Source organism: Narcine bancroftii, chromosome 13, assembly GCF_036971445.1.
Source record: "Narcine bancroftii isolate sNarBan1 chromosome 13, sNarBan1.hap1, whole genome shotgun sequence".
NCBI classification, from domain to species: domain Eukaryota; kingdom Metazoa; phylum Chordata; class Chondrichthyes; order Torpediniformes; family Narcinidae; genus Narcine; species Narcine bancroftii.
The window spans coordinates 12,497,551-12,524,086 of record NC_091481.1 but is presented as its reverse complement, the minus strand read 5'-3'; the positions used below and the strand labels follow the sequence as shown (position 1 = coordinate 12,524,086).

Below are 26,536 nucleotides of genomic sequence, written 5' to 3'. Positions count from 1 at the left end.
GGGAAGATTTGGGGGGAATGTACCTATAATTTGGGGCAAAGGTGGTCATCAAAGTCAGAGGCTTTTCATCAGGAGTTCAAATCCTCTGTCTTGATCCTTCATGCTCATCAGAAAACAACTAACAGGTTGTAATCATGGCCAGGATCATCGTGTTGACCAAGTTACCCAACTGAGCAATTCAAAGCCTGTTTTTGGCCCTATCTCTCCAACCTTTTCTCTCCAAATTACTGTCTAAATGTCTCTTTATACTTGAACTTGTATCTGACAGCTCGTTTCTATATTCACAACCCTCTGTAGGAAAGCCTGCTCTTCAAGTCCTTTTGAATCTTTCCCCTCTCACTTTAAATCTGTGCCCCCTTATTTTATCCCTTCGTACTGTGGGAAAGTAAGCTATGACTAAGTAGCTTTTCCCCCTTATGATTTGTATACCTGTATGAGGTCACCGCTCTGCTTCCCATGTTCTAGGGAAAGAAATCCCATCTTATCAAGCCTCTCCATATCACTCAAAGTTTCCAGTCCTAGTAACATCCTCATTAATTTTTTTACACACTGTTTTCAGTTTCATGATATATTTCTATAGCTGGGTGAGCAGAACTCTATACAATATTCCAAGAATGGGTTCACCATCTCTTGAACTGATGTCCCAACTCCTGTACTCATTCCCCTGTCCAATGAAGGCAAGCATGCCAAACAGCATCTTCACCACCCCGCGGCCAGTTTCAAGGAACTTTGTACCTGTACTCCTAAATCTCTGTTCTATGACAATATTTTTCATTTTTAAATTTTAACATGTAGCATGTAACTGGCCTTCTGGCCCATGAGCCCATATCCCAATTAACCTCCAACCCTCGTACTTTTTTTGAAGGGTGGGAGGAAATTGGTGCACCAGAGGAAACCCAAGGAGACATGGGGAGAATGTACAAACTCATTACAGACAGTACCGGATTTGAACCGGGGTCACTGGTGCTGTAATAATGTTGTGATAATCACTACACTAGCCGTGCTGCCCTAAGGGTCTACCATTTATTGTACAAGGTTATCTCACCAAAATGCAACACCTCACACTTGTTACAATCCACCTTTATTCTTTGGCCCGCTTTACTTGTTCTAGATCTTTTTGTTGCCTTAATAACTTGGTGTTGACTATACCACCAATTTTTGATATCTGCTAACTTGCATACCATGCTAACAACATTGTCAACCAAGACGTTAAAATAGATGACCAATAGCAGTGGACCCTGCACTAATCCCTGCAGCTCACCGCTGGTTACAGGCCTCCAATCTGAGTAACCCTCTACTACCACCCTGTCTCCTACTATCAAGACAATTCTGTATCCATTTGCTGTTTTGTTGGGTTGTACTTATACAATCGGATGTCAATAAACGTGTCTTGACTTGAATTGGCCAGCTTGCCTTGGATCCCAGGTAATCTGACCTTTTGGACCTGACACCATGTGACTACCATCCTGCCCTCTTCAGTCTTCTTGGTCACCTCTTCAAAAAGAAACTAAATCAAATTGTGACCAACAATTTTCCAGCTATGTTGACTATCCTAAATTAATTCCAATGTCAAAGTTACTATTCTTATTTTTGGAAACGATCTACCTTGCTTTTATCAAAAAATTTGAATATTCTTCTATTAATTTTTTTTCTCAGGGGGGCTCTCTTAGCATTTGGGGAAGAAAAAAGCAGAGTTCATCCATTCTTCTACTGTGGTCCACTTTGTCAATCACTGAGCTACTTTCTGCTCATTTTCTGCACTAGCCTTTATCACCTAGTCTACCATGCAAGATCTTGTCAACATCCACCTTTTTCCCATGCACAAAGCAATGTTGACTGCCTAATCAAAGCTTGTCTTTGCAAATGCTGATAGATCTCGTCTCTGAGAAGCCCCACCAGTAACTTTCCCACCACTATTATTAGGCTCACTGACCTGTAGCAACCCCTCTTCACAAGACACATAATTAGCCATTTTCCAGTCTTTCAGTACCTCAGCTGTGGCTGTATGCAAATATCTCTGCTCTTGATACAGTATAGATGTTAAATCTTTCGGGATTCTCCTTATCCTGTCTGCCAAAGCCATCTTGTATGTATTTTGCAACCCTTCCCTCCCCTATTTTTCCTTCAATAAACCCCTTCAAGGGATCTGCTTGAAACCAGCTGCCTGTACCTAATATATACATCCTAACCATATCCTTCATGAAACAGGGCTCCCTACTCCTGACATCCTTGCCCTTGATTGTTGCAGACATTTTCTTTTCCTGAAATTTTTTCCTATCTTACCTTCAGACAGCCTTTACCATTCAGCTTTTTAAAGTTTATGGTTGATGCCATAGAAATTAGCAATCCTCCAATTTATGATTTTAATTTGAGCACCACTCCTGCCGCCTTCCATAACTATTTTAATACTAGTGAAATAAGGATAGAAAAAACTATGATTCTTTCAAGCAGTCAAGCCCACTCCTTGGTCTCTGCCTTTCATAGCTGGTCCTTGATGGTTATGCCTGCAACATATTTTTCGAGCCTTGAAGGTTTTTCCCTTTGATCTCCAGTCCCTTAACCCCATTGATAGATCATTTCATACCCAGCTATATTCTATGGAACACCTGGATTTAGTTCTTTCTGTCCTATTTGATGAATTTATGCTTTTGATTCCAGCTGTTGTCTCATGATTAATCTCATGTTTCAATTTTGCACCCCATTTTTTTCCTGCAGGAATCTCTCTTTTGACACTGAAGAAGATTCACTGGGAGAGCTATTGGAACAGTTTGGAGATCTGAAATATGTTCGTATTGTCATGCATCATGACACAGAGCACTCAAAGGGTGAGACAAGAGATGCAGAACTCTGCATAATTGCTCACATTTGTGAATAATGAAAATCCTATATAGTTTAAGAATAGTGGAGACGTGAATGATCTAATGGCTGGTGAGAGGGTGATTGGTGGTGGATATTAGAAAGAATATTGAGTTCAAAAGTTGGCACCAAGGCATTGGTAAGACCAGAAGCAGTGAATGCTGTGTCCATTTCTAGTTGGCCAGCTTATAGGAAGGACATCTGTATATTAAAGGGTGAGCAGAGAAGTCTTGTGAGGGTTTTCTGGGACTAGAGAGTTTCCAGTGACATTACTAGAGTTGGTGTCAACTGGTACAGTAACTCATGGTGTCACAACATTCCCCCCCCCCCCTTATGGTCTGAGTGTACAAAAGTACAGAGAATAGAAGAAACGGGTGTGTATTCCTTGTATGTCCAGGGCGGTGGTGGTGCTGAGTGGGGTGGGGTGGGGGGGGGGTGGGGTGGGAGGGTGGGAAGAGAAAGGTTGAGGTGCGACGCAGAGCGGGGGGGGGGGGGGGTGGGTCATTTTGGTTTCACCACCTCTCTGATGGTGTCATTTGGTGCAGTCAGAACCCCCCCCTAGTGACGCCAGTGAGGAATTGAGGGAAAAGTTAGATAGGCTGCATCTTTATTCCCTCATGTGTAAGAGGCTGATCACAATAGAGGTTTATAAAATTGTGAGGGCCATTGAAAAAGTGAATGCTTACATCAAGGTACTGGTGAGACCGCACCTGGAGTACTGTGTCCAGTTCTGGTCTCCATATTTGAGGAAGGATATACTGGCTTTGGAGGTGGTCCAGAGGAGGTTTACTAGGTTGATCCCTGAGATGAAGGGGTTGACTTATGATGAAAGATTAAATCGTCTAGGATTGTATTCGCTCGAGTTCAGAAGAATGAGAGGAGATCTTATAGAAACATATAGGATTATGAAGGGTATGGATAGGATAGATATAGGAAGGTTTTTTGAGCTGGCCGGGGAAACTAAAATGAGAGGACAGTTTCAAGATTCGGGGGAGTAGATTTAGGACAGAGATGAGGAAAAATAGTTTTTCCCAGAGAGTAGTGAATGTTTGGAATTCTCTATCCAGGGAAGTGGTTGAGGCTGCTTCATTAGACATATTTAAACTTCAGTTAGATAAATTTTTACATGATAGAGGAATTAGGGGATATGGGGAGAAGGCAGGTAGGTGGAGTTAGGTCATAAATTATATCAGCCATGATCTTATTGAATGGCGGAGCAGGCTTGATGGGCCATTTTTGGCCTACTCCTGTTCCTACTTCCTATGTTCCTATCCTTTCTCCCAGGGTAGATGGTTCTAAAAATAGAGGGGATAGATTTGAAAGGGACCTGAAGCACGCACTCGGAGGGTGGTCCATATTTGGAATGAGCTGCCAGAGGAAACTGTAGAATCAGGCACAAAACTGTAATTCAAAAGACATTTGGAGTTTTTTATGGATTGGAAGGGTTTATAAGGATATTGAACAAATGCAGACAATTGGAGCTACCCAGAATGCCTTCTTGGTATGGATGAGTTAGGCCAAAGGCCCTGTTTCATGCTGTACAATTCACTGACTCTTTCTTGAGTTGTTGATGCTGGAAACTAGCAAAGGACCTGAGGTGCAGTGACTAGGAAGGCCTTGTGGATTTAAAGTCGAGATCACCTTTAAATGCAGGGCAGTATTATGTGAGTTGATGTCAAATTGGAGGGTTGTGAAATGTAGTTACAATATTGACAATGGTATAAGTAAGTAAATTAGCAGTGCATGTAACAGGCAAAAGCAGTAAATGTGAATTGAAATCTATCTATAAACTGATTAATGAAATTAAGATAAAGGATGAATTCAAAGAATGCATATAAATGATTTTCTAGATCAATGTGGTGAGGAAAAAATTAGGAAACTAATTTGCATCTCAATGTATTTGAGACTGAATTAATAATTGTGTTATAAAAAGGGTTTTTCAAAATTGTGACTACATTATGTTAAAAATGTTACATTGAGTTTGAAAATTATATGGTTCAATCTAAAATGGGGATTTCAAATAAAACAAAGGAAATTATGGATGTATGAGGGGCAAGTTGGCTGTGGTTGATCAGGAAACGACATGAAAAGGTATGATGCAAATGGTACATGGTTTAGGTAGATGGTAGCATTTAAAAGAATAATGCATGGTATGTAAAAAGGAATTCGGGCACAAAAATTGTAGCAGGAAAAGGGATCTATACCTGAAGGAAGACATTAAAATTAGTATTAAATTCAAGAAAGAGGTTATTATAAAATTGCTAGAAATAAGAGTAAGACTGAGGATTGGGAGCATTTTAGTCCTCAGCAAAGGACAAAAAAAAAAATTGATAAAGAATATAATTTGAAAACTGACCATAAGTATAAAAATAGTCTGGAAGAGCTCTGTGGCTGGCATTGATTCAATGTGCTTGAAGAGGACAGCACGAAAAGGAAATGTGGAACAGCAAAGTTGATTTGTCTTGTTGGATCTTTTACTTTTCACAAACACTAAGTTTCCTTTTGTTGCAGGTTGTGCCTTTGCCCAGTATGTGACAAAAGAATCAGCCCAGAAGTGTTTAGAAGCAGCAGACAGCCAGTGTGAGGTGAGGAGCTTGTCTTTACCCGAAGTACAATATCACTCCCTCGCAGTGGCTTGCCTCGTAACGATAAATGTATATATCACTGTTCCATCTCTGAATCTCTCACTCCGAGGAGCATGTGGATTCCCATTCCTCTATGTGGATTGCCATTCCTCTTCTTCCTTCTCTTCCTCCATTCTTTTATGGCCTTTTAAAACAAGAAATCAAAAACCTATCATTTGAATAATGGGTTTTTTTCATTCATTGGTAGTATTCTGCAAAGCTCCAGTCATTTCCATAAGCCAGGGGAGGAAAGCCCATTCAATGCATTGATAAGGGAGCAACAAGTAAATTCCATGCAACCATTCAGATTTATTGAGAGTACATACATAATATCACATACAAACCTGAGATTCTTTTTTCCTGTGGGTGCGGCAGAACTACCACAAATTGGTTGTGCAAAAAATAAACTATATACAATGTACATATATAAACAAAGAACTGTAAACAGATAACAAATATAACAATGTGCAATACAGAGAGAACAAAAAGAAAATAAAGAGCACAGGTCGGAGTCCTTTAATGAATCTCTGAGTTTGTCAGTGAGGAGTCTGATGGTGGAGGGGTGTTCCTGAAGCTGGTGATGGCACCTATATCTCCTTCCTGATGGCAGCAACAAGAACAGCATGTTCTGGGGGGTGGGCGTGGTGTGGATCTTTGATGATTGCTGCTGCTCTCCTAAGGCAGTGTTCCCTGTAGATGTACTGAATAATAGAGAGGGTTTTGCCTGTGATGTCCTGTGCTGTGTCCACTAGCTTTTTGGAGGGCTTTACGCTCAGGGGTATTGGTATTCCCATACTAGTCAGTGATGCAGCTGGTCAGCACACTTTCCACCAGACCTCTGTAGAAATTTCCAGGGTTTCCAATGTCATAGCAAACCTCCGCAAACTCCTAGGAAGTAGAGGCACTGACGTACTTTCTTCATGGTGCCATTGGTGTGTTGGGTCCAGGAAAGATCCTCCGAGATTGTGATTCCTGAGAGCTTAAATTTGCTCACCCTCTCCACCTCTGATTTCCCCCAATGATCACTGGATTGTTCCTGAAATCAACAATCAGCTCCTTAGTTTTGGTGACATTGAGTGGTGCAAGTTTGGGATGGGGGGGCGGGAGGGGGGGTGGTTGGTGCTAGGAGCAAGGTGGTTAGTTGTTTTCACTATTGAATAAAGTGTCTGTTTTTGGAGGAATGTGGTGTTCAGAATCCCAGATAAAAGGTTAGGTACTAACTGGGTTATTGTGCTTTTTGTGGTCATCATGGATTGTCTTGCTTTTAATTCGGATTACTAATTTAATTCAAATTCCTGCAATTCTTGGGTGGGATTTGAATTTGGCTTTCCGGATTGTTAGTCCTGTAGATGACACTTTCTTTATTCTAATATATCCTAATTTCAGAGTATCATCTTCCAAAGCATGAGCTACGATATCCCAAATTTCAGTCTCTTTCATCCAACAAATCCAACTCTGTGGCTATTACTTTATGTAGTTTTAATTCATTGATAAAACAGATAAAGTAACAGCCACAGAGTTGGATTTGTTGGATGAAAGAGATCGAAATTTGGGATATTGTAGCTTTGCATTAAGACTTTCATAACAATGAATGACAAAGTATTTACTGTATAATAGAGATATAAAACTTATATGAAGATACAAATAATATAAAAAGCTTTTAAAGAGATACATAAACTTTTCTCCATCGTTTGAAACACACCGGGGTTGTAGGTTAGTTAATTGGGCAGCACGGACTCGTGGGTTAAAATAGCCTATTACCATGCTGTATGTCTTTTTTTTTAATTTAAATTCTTCTAGTCTTGTATTTCAATGAAGCAGACAGAAAGATGTCATAATCTTCTGTAATGATGACCTTGTCTCATTTCACCTGAGGGATATCTTGCACTCTACCTTATTGTTATGTGATCCTCCACATCTTCGTTGGTGGAATGCCATTTATATCCCCTGATACTCAATTGCTTCCTAAACTGTATCCTTGCTTGTTAACCATTCATCCTCTGCTTTGCTATTATATAACTCATTGATTCCTTGATGTATGTGTGGTGAATGTCTTCCAAGCTGACTGTCTCCCCTCTGGCGAGCCTTGCTGTACTAACATTGGCTGTGCATTATCTCTACTGTTAAGGACACTCCCCTTGGATATAACTGTATATGCACCTATTGTCTTTCATTATTGTACCATGAGTTTCTGCTAATAAAAGCCATGATTATTGTTTGACCACATCGTCTTTGTCTACTTCATCAACTGGCACTTCAGTATGTCAATGTGACCCAGGTCATAGTTGATATACGTTTTCTTTGGTTACACTAGTCTGATGAAACCTTGATATGTTTGGGTTTCAGAGTGGAGGTCTCAGGCTAGATGGGAGGAAACTCAATGTAATTATTGCACTCAGTCGTGATGATGCCAAGATATTGCAAAAGAAAAAGTCAAGCAAGCCAACTGGAACACGCAACTTGTACCTGGCTCGAGAGGGCTGTAAGTATCCAAAGAAAGAGTTGATCATTCCCTGTATGATTAGCCAAGATTTGTTAATCAGATGTCAATCATACCTCAAATACAAGTTTGTAGGGGTTCAAATTCATCACCAGAGATCTGAGTCAGAGCTTTATTGGATGCAAAATTAAACTGAGAGGCATGACACTATTTCAAGGATTCTCATGATCAATATTCATTTATTGATCAGCATCAATTATTTTGTTATTTGGAAAACTTTGGTGGATGCAAATGCATCACCAGATTTCTTTCATAGTAACAGTGTCAAGGGTTTAAAAAAAAATCTTCATTGATCACAGAATACCTTTTGGCTTTAAGAAAGGTGCTAAATAATTTAAAATCCTTTTTTTAAAGAGTTAATATTCCTATGGTCCTGCACCAGTATGCAACCTGAGAATTTACATTTAACAATATTGGTAGGGTGGAATGGAATTTATAGACAATCTAATTTGGGAAAAAAAAAGCGTTGAAGTGGTTGGAGAAAAGATTATCTATTTTTGTACATTATGGGAAAAGATCTCTGGTGCACATGTCTGTGGCTTTTGATTTTTTTTCCCATTCATCTACGATGTAATTGGATTTAAGAAGCTTACTTCTTGTTCTTTTCAGTTATTCGAGCTGGAATGAAATGTGCGGAGGATGTGAGTGCCTCAGACATGACCAAGAGAATGCGGGTGAGTTACTTGATCATCTCAATATAAATTGAATTAAAACCTCTGTACAAATACTATTACTGTACCATATTTTTTCTTCTTTTTCTCCTGCTGGTTTTCTGGAGATTGAGAGAATGCTTTCAAGCAAGGTTTAGCGCAGTAAAAGACATCTACAGAATATCAGGTCGTCAAGTATATTGGAGACCATTACTCAATGGGCAAATATACAAATTTCTAGAATATACAAATTTATCCAGTAACTGGATGCAAACAAAGAAAGCAAGGTGTGTGTGTAGCTCTAGTACACTGCTATTATGACCATTCATTCATGCTCTCCTCTACAAATAACCATTCTTTCAAAACAGGCACAAGTTTGAAGCAAGGCTAACTCCACACTTACTTTGTGTTTAGTTTGAGGAACTTAAACGGCACAAGCTGAAGGATGTGAATATTTTTGTCTCGCCAACAAGGCTATGCATCCACAACATTCCAAAATCAGTGACTGATCAACAGCTTTGGAAACTTTGCTCACAGGCCGCTGGTTCGAAGGAAGCACGGATAAAGGAGGTAAGAGCTGGTGGTGCTTATATTCATGGTGTTGAGGAGAGAGGAATGCACAGGCATGAAGACCCACATTGGTCTGGAAACTTGACAAAGGGAGGCCATAACTCCAAATCAACATTCTGTTTGCAGTGATATTGCTTGAGAGAAGGAGCTTGGGTAGCAATCCCATTAAATCCCATTTTATTAACAGTGTTGATAAAATACTATATATGTTGACTGTATAAGATTACCCCCCCCCCCCACCACCCAGGATTTCCACTTGAAACATAGATTTTGTGCTATACTCACTGTATAAGACCTCCCCAGTGGACTGATGCTGTCACAATATTTTAAAAGCACGTTGCCCAGTAAAGGTTAAAATTTTATTAGCATATTTTTAAATAAACCACTGTTGGCTACTTTAACAGATTGTTTAAAGTCTGTACAGAACCCACAGCAGTTGGACTGGGTGGATGGACCTTGTGGGGGAGTGCTGGGAGCTCACTGCTAATGTTCAGATTTTCTACTTGGCTTGGGGAGCGTTGAAACTTCGCGATTAAGGTTCAGATTTTATACTTGGCGTGGGGGAACGCTGAGACTTTGCTGTAAAGGTTCAGATTTTATACTTGATGTATAAAATAAGCTCTGGTTTTGGGGTGACATTTTTAAGATTCGAATACAGTAAACCGACATATATGGTACTATGTTTTGAGACACTTTTTCAAAAGCTGGCAGTTGCATTTTTAATACACAATGATCACTCTATGCTCTGTGCTACCAAGATCAGTCAGAAGAGTTGACTGGATGATCCATTTTCACTAAGCCTAAGGTCCCTTAACTATCACAGCATCTGTTCTTCAGCTAATCTTATTCTTTGCATATGATGTCAAGAATACCTGAGAACACCAGAAACAGTAAGGCAATAATCTACAGCCACATTGGTTGAATTGAAGAATTATAATCTAGAGATAGCTGTATTTCTAATTCCATCATGTTAGTACATGACTGGCATCTGCTTGACACAGAAAAATTTCCAGATTTGACCTGTCCACTGAAAGGCAAATCTAGTCTTGCCTGTTGCAGTCCAGTCATCTTTTTCTTGAATATCAGTAAAGTGATGGAAGAACTGATCAACAATATTTAATCATCATTAAACTAGTTTTGGTTAGTTTGTATTCTGCCAGGATTGCCAAACTCCTTGTTCCCTTTCAAATAAGGACAAAGGGGTTGACTTTCAAAGGTGAGGTGAATATGATCGCTCATAACCACAAAGCAGTATTTGCTTGAATGGGATCAAAGATCAAATTGTGGGTGGGAAGATTCTTTGTGGATTGAAGGCATACATACCAAGCACAGGAAAATGACTTGTGTTGCTGGTGCAGGAGTGTGGCAGGCTTCTGTTGATTCCTGGTGTAGTGCCTCAAGCAATGAAATAATTAAGTTTGCATGCAGGAATTAGACAGTATCGTGGTTTGGCATGTTAAGTGACAGGTAAATATTTGTAATGTGCAAATGCAAAGCAATAACCATAACAACAGGAAAGAATCTACCGGTACTACTTTTCGTACTGTGCACTCCATGGCTTTGCTGTCATTACATTCGAAGGATAGCCATTTACAAGGAATTGAACTGAGTTGACACTGGGAATTACTGCCCATTTCATTGCTTTGTGGTTCAAATCACATTTTTGCAAACAATTAGAAATGGGCTGGAGAAACTCAGTGGGTCACGCGTCATCCATAGGAAATAAAAGGCAATCAATGTTTTGGGCTGAACCCTTTGTCAGGAATCTTGAACAAAAATTAAGGTGTGGTACTGGCTGCAAAAGCCACATCCTGTGTGAATAGTAATATAGCACTATTTTAATTATTGAAAGGGATTATGTAAATCTATAGTTTTTGAATCAAGTAATTTTTTTTGCTTTATTTGCCTTTTTTTGGGGTGAGGGACCATAGCATCATAAAATGCCTTTTAAATAACGATTTTTTTTCCTTCAGTGTCGGATAATGCGGGACCTGCAGTCAGCAAAACCAAAAAAGGATGCACAGTCTCTGGGCTACGGATTTGTTGAGTTTTTGGAACATAGGCACTCTCTGGCAACTCTACGTTACCTAAACAATAACCCAGAAATCTTTGAGCCACAGAAAGTGAGTGAAGCCATGTTTTGTGTGACTATGGCACCTCAAGATGAGGTGGCATTGGATTTCCCCCTGCATCCTATCTCCAGGCTGTGATACAGAGGTACATTTTGGATAGAGATAACGAAAGCTTTCTGTACTTTGGGTTTGAGGAGTGCAGCAGCTATTAGCTTTCAGCCTCCTGGGACACGTCTTTAGATGCAATACAGATGGGCAGGAAGTAAGTCTCTTATCAATTGTAAAATGGGTTTTGACAAGATTGCTTCTGGTCAAGATCTCAGTTACTTTCAAGCATGCAACAAGTAAATATCACCTTTTCTCCAATGGTGAAGTCCAATTTATCCCTCAATGCTTCACCTATTTCCCCTAGTGGTAGTGTTTCCAAGGGCTTGCATTTGACCACAGAAGAGGCAACTCCTCTAACATCACTGATATGGGGCTGAAGTGCTAAGCATTCTAGGGCAATGCATTAGAATTCCTTGTTGTCACCATCCTAAAAGTAAAAGGCAAGTTTAAGCTTATTTGTCACAAAATGTTAGTCGAATGAGAAAGGTTCTTCTGCAAGCAGACTAACAGGATATCTCTAGCATTAGATACAACTATATATAGAGCACAATTTACAAAGTGTAGGATTACAATGAAAAGGAAGATCAATTAGTGCCAAATGAGAGCAGCATGAAACCACTGTTATGAAGTTCATTCAGGAGCCTGATGACTGCAAACTAAAAAAAACTGGCTTTAAGTCTGCTTGTCTGTTCATTCGCACTATCTGATGGGAAGAGGGAAAAGAGTATGTGTCCAGGGTGTGATGGGTCTTTTGGTATGTTGACTGCCATTCTGAGGCAGAGAGAAATGTAGATGGAGTCCCTGGAGAATTGGGAGGGGGTGGGGGGGGCAAGTTTTTAAGCTTCATTTACAACCTACTGTAGTTTATTCTGATCTTGAACTGAGCATCTCTCATACCACACTGTGATGCGTTCACCAAGTATGCTTTTGATGGGCCACCTGTAGAAATTTTTGAGGGTGTGGGAATATGACAAATTTTCTTAGAAAGTAGAGTTGGGTGGGGGGGGGGGGGGGGGGGGGAGAGCAGGTGCACTTTCTTAATCATCGTGTCAGTGTGCTTGTCCCAGCCAGGTCATGGGAAATGTATATTTTTAAGAGTGTGAAAGAGGGTCATGTCTCCATTAAAATAAACCTACATTCCTTGCTCGGACTGGATGAGAATTTATGGTGCTTTTAGACTGAATCTATGCAGAATCTGTTATTTGATTCTCTGCTTTCTGTTCTTCCCCTGGAACAGAGACCAATTGTGGAATTCTCCTTGGAGGATCGGAGGAAGCTGATGGTCAAAGAGATGAGAGCACAAAACAGATTGGTAAGGGCTCAATCAAGGACATGATTTACTCGTGATGGGGCACCCCAGTGATTACATCTGACATTCCATTTGATTATGTGCAGCACTCAGACAATTCTGAAGATCTGTTATGCATATTGAAAGGATTGGACATAATAGAGACCCAGTTAGACCATGTACCTGTATACAGTAAAAGCCCTGGTATCTGGCACCTAGAGATTGATAGATGCCAGATAAATGAATTTTTCGGTTGCTTGAGATCACAGATGGCATGGATTGGCAAACTAACCGTGAGAAAGCGCCAATTTTACCTATTTATTATCCACAATTATTTTGCCAGTTGCTTGAATTCCGGATAACAGAGATATTACTGTATTTGGGTTTCTCAGTTGCCTGGGTGAGAGTACTGATAACCCCGTGCTAAACATCTGAGGGTGGATGGGTCAAGTGGCAGATGGTGAGGATGAAGTGGAAATTGGGGATGAAGGAGGTTGGCAGATTCCTATGACAGTGTGTCTGGATGCGTGCACTGAATTCCTGGGCGAGGGCTTATAGCTGGATATATGGGGGGACAGTTCATCCTCTACAGTTTTGTACCTGGGGACAGAAGGTAAGACTGACCTGACCCCCACACCCCCTCCATAGCCAGGTGTTCATAATCAGATATTTAAAGCTGCTGAAATTGTGTTGGGGATAGGCAGAATTTATGTACCTACCCGTGAGAAGGCCATTCACATCCCTGTATGAATTCCATCATGGCAATAGATTTAAAAAAAATAAGATGAAAGTTCATGGGAATCTTGCACCTATGAAGCCTTCTTCCAAAGCACACACAAGCATAATAATAAAAGGATGAAAGGAACTTGTCATCTCCCAGTCTGTGACATGCGGCTTCCTCTACATAGGAGGGACTGAGCACTTTCGCTCTGTATGCATCAGTGACAGGGACCTCCCAGTAGCCAACCATTTCACATGCCCATACTCACATGTCTGTCCATAGCCTCATGTACAGTCCCACCAAGACCACCAGTAAATTGGAGAAACAACACCTGATATTCCATCTGGGCACTCTCCAGCTGGATGGCATGAGTATTGACTTCTCTGGTTTCTGCTGACCTGCTCTCCTTTCCCCTCCCTTCCCTCCCCCCATCTTTTTTCCCTCAGCTCTCCACCCCCTTCCCTCTCTCTTCCCCTGCTTGCTGCTATGCCCTCCCTCCCTTTTCCACCTATTACCTCCTGCCTTTGTAACCATGCACCTCCCCCATACTTTTTATTCAGACACCTGCCAACATTTTTCCATACCTTGATGTAGGGCTCAAGTCCAAAACATCGGTTATGTAAAGGACACTATTTGACCTGCTGAGTTCCTCCAGCATTGTGTTTTTACTTCAACCACAGCGTCCACAGGCATCTTTTACTACCTGTGACACAGGCTGCTGGTCGTGCATTTGCCTCATCTGCTAACCCACAGGAATTAAGTGGAAGCAAATCATCCTTGTCCTTGAAGTACAACTTGAGCAAAACAGAAGATTTTATTAGTTAATTGATAGCTTAATCTGTGAAGAGTTTGAAGATACGCGGAGGCTTTGATAATATGCTATATAAATGCAAGACATTTCTTCCACTTCACCAGTAGGTGCAAACACTTATGTCTGAGGTCCTGATAGTATCTAATTTGAAGAGTTCCTTTTAAGTGTATGTGCTGCTCTCTCCAGTTTCAACCACCGGAGTGTGCTGCAGCGCTGCTGTAGCTCAGTTTGGTCCCTGTATGAACACTAGCTCTGAAATACACACATTCAGACGATAGATTGAATCCTGACGTTTAATTGACTGAAAGTTGAACCTTTAGAAGAAATAATTTAGCGTAGATGGCTTTTTTTTTGTAATTCCTTTGCGGGTTTATCTTTTCACAGAAGGTACAGCAAGGTAAAGCAAGGATTCTGCCAAAGTCCAGGAAACCCAATAAATCTCCAAGTGATCAACTGCCACTTAAATCTTCTGACAGCTCACAAGGCAAGAAGATGTGGTCAGGATTTTGCACCAAGCCCGAGGTAGAGGAGGTGGAACTGGCTAATGGCAGGAAACGGAAGAAGGTGTTGCCTTTGCCATCACATCGAGGGCCCAAAATACGGTATGAGTTTATCCCAGGGAGTTCATCGTCAAATCACAGCAACAGGAGGAGACCTATTCTTAGGCATTGAAAGAGTTGTGACATTTAGCTCAATTGTTGATATTTAGCTCAATTTATGAAAGCTTCTTTAGAAATTTTTTCCATCATTTTCTCAAATAATATATTTCTTTTGAATTTATTTTAATTTACAACACAGTAGAAGCTGATTCCAGCCATTTAAACCTTTGCCGCGTAATTACACCCAAATTAGCCTATGACCCTGTAAGTTTTGGAGGGTGGGAATAAACCGAAGCACCCAGGGAAATACCCAGACAGCAGCGGATTCAAACTTGCATGGCTGGCGCTGTCACGGTGTTGTGCCAACCACTATGTTTTCCGTGTCACCCAAGGTTTCTGACAAAGGTTCCATGTGTGGGGGGTGGGGAATGCTTTTCTTTTGCTAATTATTTAAAATATGACCTCTGATAGCTTGTCTAGGTTTGTAAGTTTGCATGCCTCTGTTAAGTGGGATAGGGATACAGATTAGAAAGAAAAGGCTTTTGGTTACGACATCCTGAATGTGCAATGACAAAAGTGAGGCAGCATGCCCAAACTAGAAGTTAAATACTTATCTCCTTCAAAAAGTAGTACCTACCTTGCACTATAATACTGAAGTATGAAAACTGCTGCACTTTATTTATAAAAAGCTATCTTTCCCAAAGTTAAAATGTGTATAGATCCACTGAGGTAGGCCACATTCCAATTGCAGAGGGAGGGGGAAGAAATACTCTGAACTGAACATGCAGCTTTGATCATTGGTCACCATTCAAAGGGAATGGGGAATTTCAGCTCCAATGAAAGGTTAAAGACATTATATTAGTTTCCTATGATGGAGAAGCACAAATTTGAGTTGGAATAAAATGCTTCTCAGATCATGAAAGGCGTTTATCCAGTGGTATACATTTAGATTATTAATGGGTGGATCAGAGGGTAGATGGGATTTTTCATACAGAAGGTGGTAAGAGCCTGAAGGAATGGTAGAGGCAGATTCCCTCATTACATTTAAAACAAAACATGTCAATTAAAAAAAGAATGCCCCACAAGGATACCTAATGTTGGACAATGAGATTGGGTTGGTTAGTTTTTTTTGACAGGCAGAGACATAATGGGATACATCTCCTCATGTATCTGTTTTTCTACAATTCTATGATGCAGATATGTTTAATAGTGGATATCACTCTCTTCACTGTATTAGATGATCAAGGATTAAAGCCATCAGAGAGGGTGGCATGGTTAGCACAGCCACCACTATGCTGTTACAGCACCAGGGACACAGATACAGCAGTGACTGTAAGGAGTTTGTACATTTTCCCTGTCTGCATGGATTTCCTACATGTCCTCTGACTTTATCCCACCCTTCAAAAATGTACAGGGATTGTCAGTTAATTGGCTGAATTTGGGTAGCACGGGCATGCGGCTGGAAGGGCCTGTTACAGTGCTGTATGTCTAAATTTCAAATAAAAATTTAAAATAATTTTAAAAATTTTAAAACATAAAAAATTTAAGGAGATTTAAATATATAAATTTAAATTTATACATTTAAATCTCTTTGACGTGACCATATAATCCTGAATGGTTCTGTGCTGAGTGTGTGTAAGTGAGATGAGGCATTAAAACAAGATAGTCCTCGAGGGATCCCATCGCATTAATTGAACAAAAGGAAGGGAATCTCCACAGTGAACATTTTCATTTCCAACAAATATCATTGGAGTAGATTATCCAACTGTTAATTTATTGTCATTTATGGAACTTTTTTGAGTGCATATTAGATACTGAATTATATTAGATATATGTCAGAGTTGTGATTGTTCTTTTAAATATGGGGCATGTATTTTTTCAGTAGAAAGGATTTAAATCCACAAAAGGTATTCACCAAAATAAGCAACAAAAGTGCGTGGGAGATCTTTCTTATCAAAATGTTGATCAGTTCTTTGCAATGAACATGGCAACAAAAGGCAATGGGTCAAGTAAAAGTTTGCAACAATGGTGAGATTAAGTCAAATTTCTCAATTTTGCACATTGCACACATATAACAGACTAGTAGCGCCTGAAATAGTTCACCTGCAATCCACTTTCATGCCTTTGTTATTGCCAGATTTGACTGCAGTGCACGCCTATTTATTTCCTGATTTCCCTCCTTTTTTATGAATTTAGGCTTGTCCAAACATTCTTCCACGTATCTCTTAAGATAGCAATGCTATTGGATAAATTATTTAAGATAGTAAGTGGGATTTTCTCCTTTATTGGGGATTTATGCAAATATTATTTGGCGCAAAAACCTATAACTGGGTAAAAATTGGCTAGGTAGGGTTAGTGCTGGAGAAACTGAGCTGGTCACGCAGCATCTATAGGAAATAAAGGATAACTTGTTTCAGGCCTGAGCCCTTCATCAAGGTATAATCAAAAGGTAGACAAGCACCTGAATAAAAAAAGGTGACAGGAGGAAGGAGTGAGTGGAAGCACAGGCAAGGGGTCATAGGTGAATATGGGTGGGAGGTCGAGCAAAAAGCTGGTGATGGAGGAGGGGATAGCTTGTTGAATAGAGTGGGAAACTGGAAGAAAGGAGACAAGGATAGGACAAGAGAGAGACAAGGGAGGGACCTAACGGGAGCTGGAGGGGTCGATGTTAATGCCATCTCATTGGAAAGAGCCCAGATGGAATATTAGGTGTTCGTCCAATTTGCAGGTGACCTCGGTTTGACAATGCACGAGGCCATGGATGAACATCTGGGTGTGGGATTAGGGTGTGAAGTTAAAATGGTTAGACACTGGGAGGTCCCAGTTATTGCAGAGCAAAGGTGTTCTTTTTTTTGTATATTTTATGTATTACTCAAAATAAAGTGTACAATCAAAAGTAAAATACAAATATGCATAATATTTTCTCCCCTGTAGCCCCCTTCCAACCTTAACCCCCCCCCCCACCCCCCTCTAAACTACCGTAAAAAAGGAAAATAGGAAATCAACTCACATAACAATCGTCCAATGTTGCCATGGTTGGTGCAACCCAACAGCAGGAGAAAAAAAATCACTACAAATTTAAACCTATATATTTCATACACAGGCTCCACATCTTAACAAAAAAAAGGATAATTATTACATAAATTATACATGATCTTTTCCATTGGAATACAAGACATTTCCATATGCCACCGTTGAATACTTAAATCAGTCTCATTTTTCCAAGTAATAGCCAAACATTTTCTTGCCACAGTTAACGCCAGTCTCAAAAATGCAATTTGAAACTTATCTAATTTTAATTCCAAACTCCATTTTTTAATATAACCCAATAAAAATACCATAGGGTCAAGCAAAATTTTGATTTAAATAAACCTTCTAAAATTCCATAATTCTATTCCAAAAAGGTTTCACTGTCTCACACAACCAAATAGAATGTAAAAAAAAAGAACCAGCTTGTTTGCGGCATCTAAAACATAAATCAGAAGAAATAAACTTATATTTCTTTAACTTCTCAGGAGTTAACCATATAACCATATAACCACTTACAGCACAGAACAGGCCAGTTCGGCCCTACTAGTCCATGCCGTAGCAAATCCCCACCCTCCTAGTCCCACTGACCAGCACCCGGTCCATACCCCTCCTATCCATGTAACGATCCACTCTTTCCTTAAATGTAACCAATGATCCCGCCTCGACCACGTCTGCCGGAAGCTCATTCCACATCCCCACCACCCTCTGCGTAAAGAAATTTCCCCTCATGTTCCCCTTATAATTTTCCCCCTTCAATCTTAAACCGTGTCCTCTAGTTTGAATCTCCCCCTTTCTTAATTGAAAAAGCCTATCCACATTTACTCTGTCTGTCCCTTTTAAAATCTTAAACACCTCTATCAAGTCCCCTCTCGATCTTCTACGCTCCAGAGAAAAAAGCCCCAGTCTACACAACCTTTCCCTGTAACTCAGACCCTGAAATCCTGTCAACATTCTTGTGAACCTTCTCTGCACTCTCTCTATTTTGTTTATATCTTTCCTATAATTTGGTGACCAAAACTGTACACAGTACTCCAAATTTGGCCTCACCAATGCCTTGTACAATTTCATCATAACCTCCCTACTCTTGAATTCAATACACCGATTTATGAAGGCGAACATTCCAAATGCCTTCTTCACCACACCATCTACCTGAGTATCAGCCTTGAGGGTACTATTTACCATCACTCCTAAATCCCTTTGTTGCTCTGCACTCCTCAATTGTCTACCATTCAATGTATATGACCTATTTAAATTTGCCTTTCCAAAATGTAGCACCTCACATTTATCTGTATTAAATTTCATCAGCCATTTCTCAGCCCACACCTCCAGCCTTCCTAAATCACCTTTTAATCTACGGTAATCTACCTCACTTTCCACAACACCACCAATCTTTGTGTCATCCGCAAACTTGCTTATCCAATTCTCCACCCCTACATCCAGATCATTAATATATATAACAAATAATAGTGGACCCAGGACCGAACCCTGAGGAACTCCAATAGTCACCGGCCTCCAACTGGACAAACAATTTTCTACCACTACTCTCTGACACCTCCCATCCAACCACTGCTGAATCCATTTCACTACCTCTTTATTTATACCTAATGCCTCCACCTTTTTTCCTAACCTCCTGTGGGGGGTTAAATAGTTAAATAGAGCTGATGTATAAAATTATAATGAACCAATCTATATCTTACATTCACTAATTTAATCATACTATCTTCACATATGGTCATCCAATCGTCCTGAGAAATAGACAAATCTTTTTCCCACCTAAGTCTAGATTTATAAATATCTGGCTTACACATCTTATGTTGTAATAAAGCATTCATCTCAGATATAAATCCCTTTTTACCTCCCTTCAATAAGTAAACCTTCAAATCTAGATCGTCTAGGCAATCTTAATGTACGTCCAAAATGATCTAAAAGTAAAGCTCGAACCTGATAATAAGTAAACAAAGTATTTGAAAAAATTCCATATTTCTCCTTCATTCTCTGAAACAAAATAAAATACCCAGCTTCGTAACAGGCCTCCACTAACTTAATATCTGTTTGTTCCCATATTTTCAGAAGCTGATTATTCACTGAAAAAGAAAAAAGTTTATTCTGATACAAAGGAGTTTTCGCCAAAATTTTACCTTCGGTATCTATTATTTCATTCTTCTTACTCTATAATTCCATTAAATGCTTTAACACTGGCAAATTATAACTCTGTAGAAGTGAGAATTCTATTTATAAATAAAATGATCCATTCTTTGTTCACTAATCTGAGACAATTCAATCTTAGCCCAAACCAAAGGTTTATCCACTTTAAACATTCTATTAATAAATTTAAATTCTGCCGATTCATAATAATGCTGAAAATGAGGAAGTTGCAATCCTCCTAAAGCATATTTCCAAGTCTATTTTTTGCAACAACTCCTTTGCCATTTTACATTTCCATTTTAAAAAAGTCCTCACCAAATCATTCAAGTTTTTACAAAGTTTTTGGGTGATTTTACATGGAATGGACTGAAAACGATATTGTATACAGGGAAAAATATTCATTTTCATGCAGTTTACTCACTCTCTCAAGGTTATTGGTAAATCTTACCACCGATTTAAATCATATTTAATTTTAGACAATAAAGGCAAATGATTCAATGCATATAAATGATTATAATTATCATCTATTATAATTTCTAAATATTTAATTCGATCAGACCACTTAAAGAGCCAAGGTGTTCAATTAAACGATTGCCCAGTCTCTCCAATATAGAGGAGGCCACAAGTGGATAAAGTTGTCGAGTTCATAATGGAGGCAGCACCAATGCAGTCATCAATGTAGCAGAATAAGAGTTTTGGAGCTTTGCCTGTGTCAGCTTATAGTATGAATTGCTTCACTTAACAACAAAAAAGTTTTATTTTCTGTTTGGGGCCCCAAATGGTGAGGAAGGAGGAGTGGAGTAAGTTTTTTCTTTCCAGTTAGGACCCCCAATTTTTTTTCTTTCTTTCATGTTTGAGGCACCAAATTATTTTGCATTTCACTTGTGAATCTGCAGAAGTCATCAACTGCTTTTGATGCTTCCTTTCTGGCCTCCTCTGCCTCAGAGAGACTGACCTCAGATTGGGATATGCCAGTGGCCACCCATTTTAATTCCATACCCCATTCCCACACTGACATGATTATCCATGGCCTCACGCACTGCCAAACCGAGGCTACCCACAAATTCACCTAATATTCATTCCGGGTTTTCTCCAACCAGATGGCATTAACATTGAATTCTCCAGTTTCTATTAGGCTCTCTCCATTCAGAGGGCTATCCCCTCCCCCATCACTTCTCAGTTTTTTTCCTCTTCTGCCCTCTCACCCATATCACCTATGGCCTGTGCTCCTACCCTTATCCCTGCCCCTTTCTTCATCCTCTCCTCTCCCCACCTTTTTATTCAGGTTACAGCCTGAAGGGCTCAGGCCCAAAACATTGGTTGCCCTCTACTTCCTATAGATGCTTCATGACCTACTGAGTTTCTCCAACACTTTTGTGTTTTGCAGTGCAATCACAATGCCTGCAGACTTTCGCGTTTAACTCTACGCTGGGTTGTTTTCTTTTAGTTGAAATGAATGACGGGGATGATTTGGCTGAGGTCAATAAAATAATAAGGGATTTAAAATGAGCCATGAACAACATCTATTCCCATTATCAGATAGCTCAGTAAACTGGAGGCTTGGCCAGGACAAGGTACCTTTTTATCAGGACAAAAGGTCTTTCTTGAGGGGTAGTGAAAGATTGCTTTAAACCATATCATTGACTTTGCCAACCTCACAGAATTCTGGCTGGTTTTAATATTCTGAACCATTTCTCATTCTAGAATGAGAGATAAAGGAAAATTGCCACAATCCAAGCCCAAGAAGGTGAAAGTGAAAATGAGTCGGGCGAACAAGATGAAGATGGAATCCATTACAAAACAGGTGAGAGTGGTGATTGGTGGAGAAGATGGGGAGGATGGGAGTTGGTGAGGAATATGAGGAGCTATAGGGTAGGATGGAGAGCATAGAATACAAATGGCTTCTGGATTGATTCCTGGCCAGGTTAATCTCCCTTACCACTGTGTTTACCCTTCAGTTAGTCCTTTTATATCTCACTGAAAGATGGGTTAAATTAAGATGTGTTTCCTTCTCTCTCTCTCTCTCTCTCTTTCTCTCATTACTTTTACTGGAGAGTGCTCCTTTTGCAAACATCTGTCAACTGGTTTGTTTGTCGTGGCTACCAAAGTAAAAAAAAAACCCACAAGATGTGCACGGAGGGCTATTTTGTTATTGTGATTGGGAGGTTTGAATGGTGCCACTTCTATCTGTGTTGCTGTACTCTGACCTGACTCAGCCTTCAGGAGAGCTCCCAGGAGGTCACAGTTACACTTCGCAAGATTGAAACTTTTCATCTGACTTGAAGAGAACAATCCCTAAACCCACATCATCATCCACTCCTCTCAGCTGCACCTGGGAGATTGAAACCTTTTGGAGGCCTTGATTGAAAGCCAACCAAGGAATCATTGCAATTATTATTGTAAAAATGTTATGTCAATTCTTTACTATTGTTTAAAAATCTTTTGAAGGTTGGAAAGACCAAGAAAAATAAACAAGAGAAGCAAGAGTTGAAATTTAATTCCCTGGTTGAGCAGTACAAGAAAAAGCTCCTGGCTGCTTCCCCTGGCCCTTGTTCAATGAAGAAAAGTAAATGGTTTCAGGACTAAAGTGAAAGACAGGAACCTCCAGGATGAATGGAGGAGCAGATCTGGAATGAGACTTGAATAAAGTACATTTAAATACATAAATTTTAACATCTTTTGGTAACATTATTCTTTGGTTGAATACTTATGATCAGCATTATACTCAAGGTCCTCTGGATGTTCAAGGAAGCTAAAGAAGCAATTATTTCTGCAAACTAATACTGAAGACAGAAGTCCGGCTGGTGGAAGGATAACTGTGCTTGAGGGGTTAGACAAGAAGTCGGCAGATGCTGGATAACTAGAAAAGTGCTGGTGGAATTCAGCAGGCCATGCAACATCTGTGGAAAGCAATCGGCAATCAATGTTTCAGGCCTGAGCCCATCAGGATGCCAAGATTGGCAAATGCCCGAACAAGGAAGGTCAGAATCCAAGAGCAGGGAGGAAGAGGAGTGTTTGAGGGGTTTGACACATGTGTCATGCCATGAATGTTTATCTCTAAAGCTTGCTAACTGCATTAGATTATCTCAGCCCCTTTCCTGCTCCACAGGTTTAATAGTATTTCTTTAAATTGCTTGGATGCTGTTAATGGAATAGCTGAACCAAAGTATACTCTCTATTGAAGTAAAACACGAAAGTCTACAGATCCCGTGATTAAACACAACACTGGAGAAACTCAGCAGGTCAAACAGTGTACTTTATAAAGCAAAGATAAGAATACTTAACCAACGTTTCAGGCTTGAGCCCTTCATCAAGGTATGATATCATACTTTAAAGGCTGAAGCCCCAAACATTGGTTATGTATCTTTATCTTTGCTACAAAAAGTGCACTGTTTGAGAGTTTCTCCAACATTGTGTTTTTACTGTAGTCTCTATTGCCCGACTCTGTTCCACCTCAAATACCTGATTTAAGACGGTTCCACTTTCTCCCACAACCACCCTCTCATCTTACATTTTTAAAAATTTAGACATAGAGCACTATAACAGGCCATTTCAGCCCAGGAGTCCATGCTGCCCAATTCACACCCCATTAACCTACACCCCATTACCTTTTTTGATGAAGGGTGGGAGAAAACTGGAGCCCTCAGAGAAAACCTACAAAGACATGGAGAGAACATACAAACTCCTTATAGATAGCGCAGGATTCAAACTCCAGTCAGGTCCCAATTGCTGGCGCTGTAAATCGTGCTGCCAATCTCTACATCAGATTATTTCCATAAATCCAGCAACGTGGGAGCTATCTTATTCTGTAAGTAACATCATGGACAGTCCAAAAGCAGTGCTATTCCTCCCAGTATTATAGTATTGATGTCCAGGTCTGGTCACTATGCTCTCCCTGTGAGGATGCTGATTCAACCACTGGGGTTGTAGGTCAATTGGGTGACACAGGCTCATGGGCTGAAAAGACCTGTTACCATGCTGTATGTCTAAAATTTAAATCACTTCCCTTTGAATTCACCCTTGCATCTTTTTCATTTGTTGATATTAGGCCTTGTCATTTTATAATTGATCTGAAACTTCTAAGAGAAACAAAGGAAGTTTTCCCAGAAGAAAGATGATCTTTCCAAGTGTTGAATACTGCCCATTTCAAAAATCCCATGTACAAGATGGTTCATTTCATATTTTATTCTATAATATTTCCCTCTCACAACTTTACAAATCTCTCAATGTTCATCTTGATTGCTGCTAATTTATAATCTTTCATTTAAACTTCTTATGACAAACTTTCAAAGTACTTGGTGGCTATAAACTTGGTGGAGGGCTGTGTTAATTATGATATTGTTGGTCTTTTGGCCAGCTCCATGGAGGGGGAAGAACCTACAGATGGTTAAATGTTTTCAAAGAATGTGACTGAAAACAAAGTAAAATGCTTTAAGATTTATATATGTTCACACAAGTGAAGTTTATTCAGTGCAAGTACGGTAGAACATTTTTGTCTTTTAAACTGTTTATTCTTAACGCTGATGTATTAGTCAAGCAACTGGAAAACTTGCTTTTCCAGCATCTACCGATCCCTGTAGGTGTTGAACACCAGGGGTTTTACTGTGCAATAGTGACAACAAAAGCAATGAAAGATGCCTTATAAATGCACATTGATTACAGGATACTTCTTCAGACAAGCTGAGGTTTATAGTCCAGAACTGTACAATGAGTGGCATGGTGGGAAGGGTACAGAAATTGAAAGTTACCCAAAACCAATATTCTGTGGGTTAAGAAGAGCAGCCAGATGTGTGCTGAAAGGTTGCATGCAATTACAATACAGATAATTAACTAAGGTTTGTAAAGCTGCTTCAACACCCTACAGGGCAGTGAGTTGGAGCCACTCCCGCGGCAGCTGGATCCTATGATGCACCCTTCTCAGTAACCGCAGGATGACACACCTTTTGGTTTTAATCAAACATATCAAAGCATATTTGGTTCATGATGTGGCCTATTTACATGCCACCCACACCATTGTGGTCTCCCCATGCAGCCACTAACTAAAGAATTAATTGTAATTGCACCTAAATCAGTGGTTTGATTTTTATCAAGTTACTCAGTTGAGACCCCATCCCTATAAAATGCTTCTTAAGTCTCAGTTGAGACCTAACCTGTATTTTAGACTGAATATTGACAGTAAAATGATCAGAATTCTGCCTTGGGGATAACATGCTTTCACTTTTGAAGGCTGAGTCTTTAGCCTCTTAGCTAAGGAACCACAACTGACCACAGTGCTTCACAGCTGGGAGAGAGCCTTAATTAGAACAGGATCCCAGCGATCTAATGGAAGACCAATCATTTCTGAGAAATGCATTTTGGGGAGTTTTTCTTTACAGGTGAGGAAGGACAAATGTAAATTCATCTAAAATAAAAGGCTTAGTTAAAGTTATTCCACCTTTACGTATATTCTAACAATGATAAAATAACTGGATAATGTTAGAGTTTGATGAGAAATGAACAACATAAACAATTAAAGAATGCGATTTTTGGAATATGCTAATTTGGGGTTGTTGCACCTTCCTTCCCAATAATACAGTAGTGATGTTAAGATCCAGTCTTTAAGTTCTCCCTGTGAAGGTACTGATCATAATCTCTTCCCCTTTAATGGATGCACCATTGTTTATTTTCCCCTTGTTGATGTGCTTGGCCGTGTCATTTTGCAATTGTTCGGAAACTTCTACATGATAGAAACAAAGGAAGTGTTGAACATTGTTCCTCCCAAACAAAGATATCCCCTGAAATGAGACAGACATCTTTTACTCTATAATCCTTTCCCCACCACCCTCGCAACATTACAAATACTTACTGTTCACCTTCATCATTCCAAGTTCACTTAAATCCTTTAACCTCCTTGTCTCTGTATTTTACCAGCTGCCACTTTTTATATAACCTTTTCCCAATAACCTCTTCCCTCAAGTCAGCCAAGTTTTGGATGTGGGGCCCACACCAGAGTTTTGTGCAAAAGTATGTTAGCCAAGTGAGCTGAGCCACATTTGGTTAATTCATGAACTCATGATCCCCCATCTGTCCTCTTGGCTGGCTGCAGAGGGTTCCTTCCAGTATGTGAGGAAGAATTAGGAAGCCTTTCTAGTGTCCTGCCAGTATTTATCTCTCACTACTGGCTTACTACTGCTGGTGTACAATGTGTCCAAATTAATTGTGATTCCAGCTTTCAAGAGACTGCACTTTATTGGTGGCAGCACGTTTTGGGATATCAGGTGGTCATAGTACTCAACCATGTTCAATTAATTGTACCTTCCTTGGTCTTCTTTCTCAGCTCTTCTTCATAAGTAGTTTTCAAGCAATCCACTGGCTGCTCGTTCTGAAGCATGGCCTTCCTAAGCAATTTTTTTCAGCATTTTCACTTGTATGGCCGCAGTTTATGCAGGATGTTTTAGCAGACTATATGATGGTGGACAATGCAGTGTCACAACATGGAACCTGTACATGAACAAGGGACCTCTTGCAAGTGATCACAAATCTATACAACCTGCCACAAATGCCAATAATTTGTCAGCGTTAT

General features: G+C 39.9%; 1 protein-coding gene across 7 annotated transcripts in view; it reads left to right on the top strand.

The window, feature by feature from the left end:
* rbm28 (RNA binding motif protein 28) overlaps positions 1-22,647 on the top strand; it is a 60,343-nt gene extending 37,696 nt beyond the window's left edge. For 4 of the 7 annotated variants that reach the window (XM_069909584.1, XM_069909581.1, XM_069909583.1 and 1 more), the window contains 10 exons: positions 2,716-2,825; positions 5,368-5,441; positions 7,827-7,962; positions 8,590-8,654; positions 9,045-9,200; positions 11,174-11,323; positions 12,618-12,692; positions 14,585-14,802; positions 21,679-21,778; positions 22,423-22,647. In XM_069909584.1, the coding sequence (XP_069765685.1) occupies positions 2,716-2,825; positions 5,368-5,441; positions 7,827-7,962; positions 8,590-8,654; positions 9,045-9,200; positions 11,174-11,323; positions 12,618-12,692; positions 14,585-14,802; positions 21,679-21,778; positions 22,423-22,560 (1,222 nt within the window). In that variant the 3' untranslated portion in view covers positions 22,561-22,647. Of the gene's footprint in view, positions 1-2,715; positions 2,826-5,367; positions 5,442-7,826; positions 7,963-8,589; positions 8,655-9,044; positions 9,201-11,173; positions 11,324-12,617; positions 12,693-14,584; positions 14,803-16,036; positions 16,132-16,681; positions 16,828-19,899; positions 19,973-21,678; positions 21,779-22,422 lie in introns of those variants that run through there. The other 3 variants (XR_011348258.1, XR_011348259.1, XM_069909582.1) reach the window with 3 other exon arrangements.
* The last annotated feature ends 3,889 nt before the right edge of the window (positions 22,648-26,536 follow it).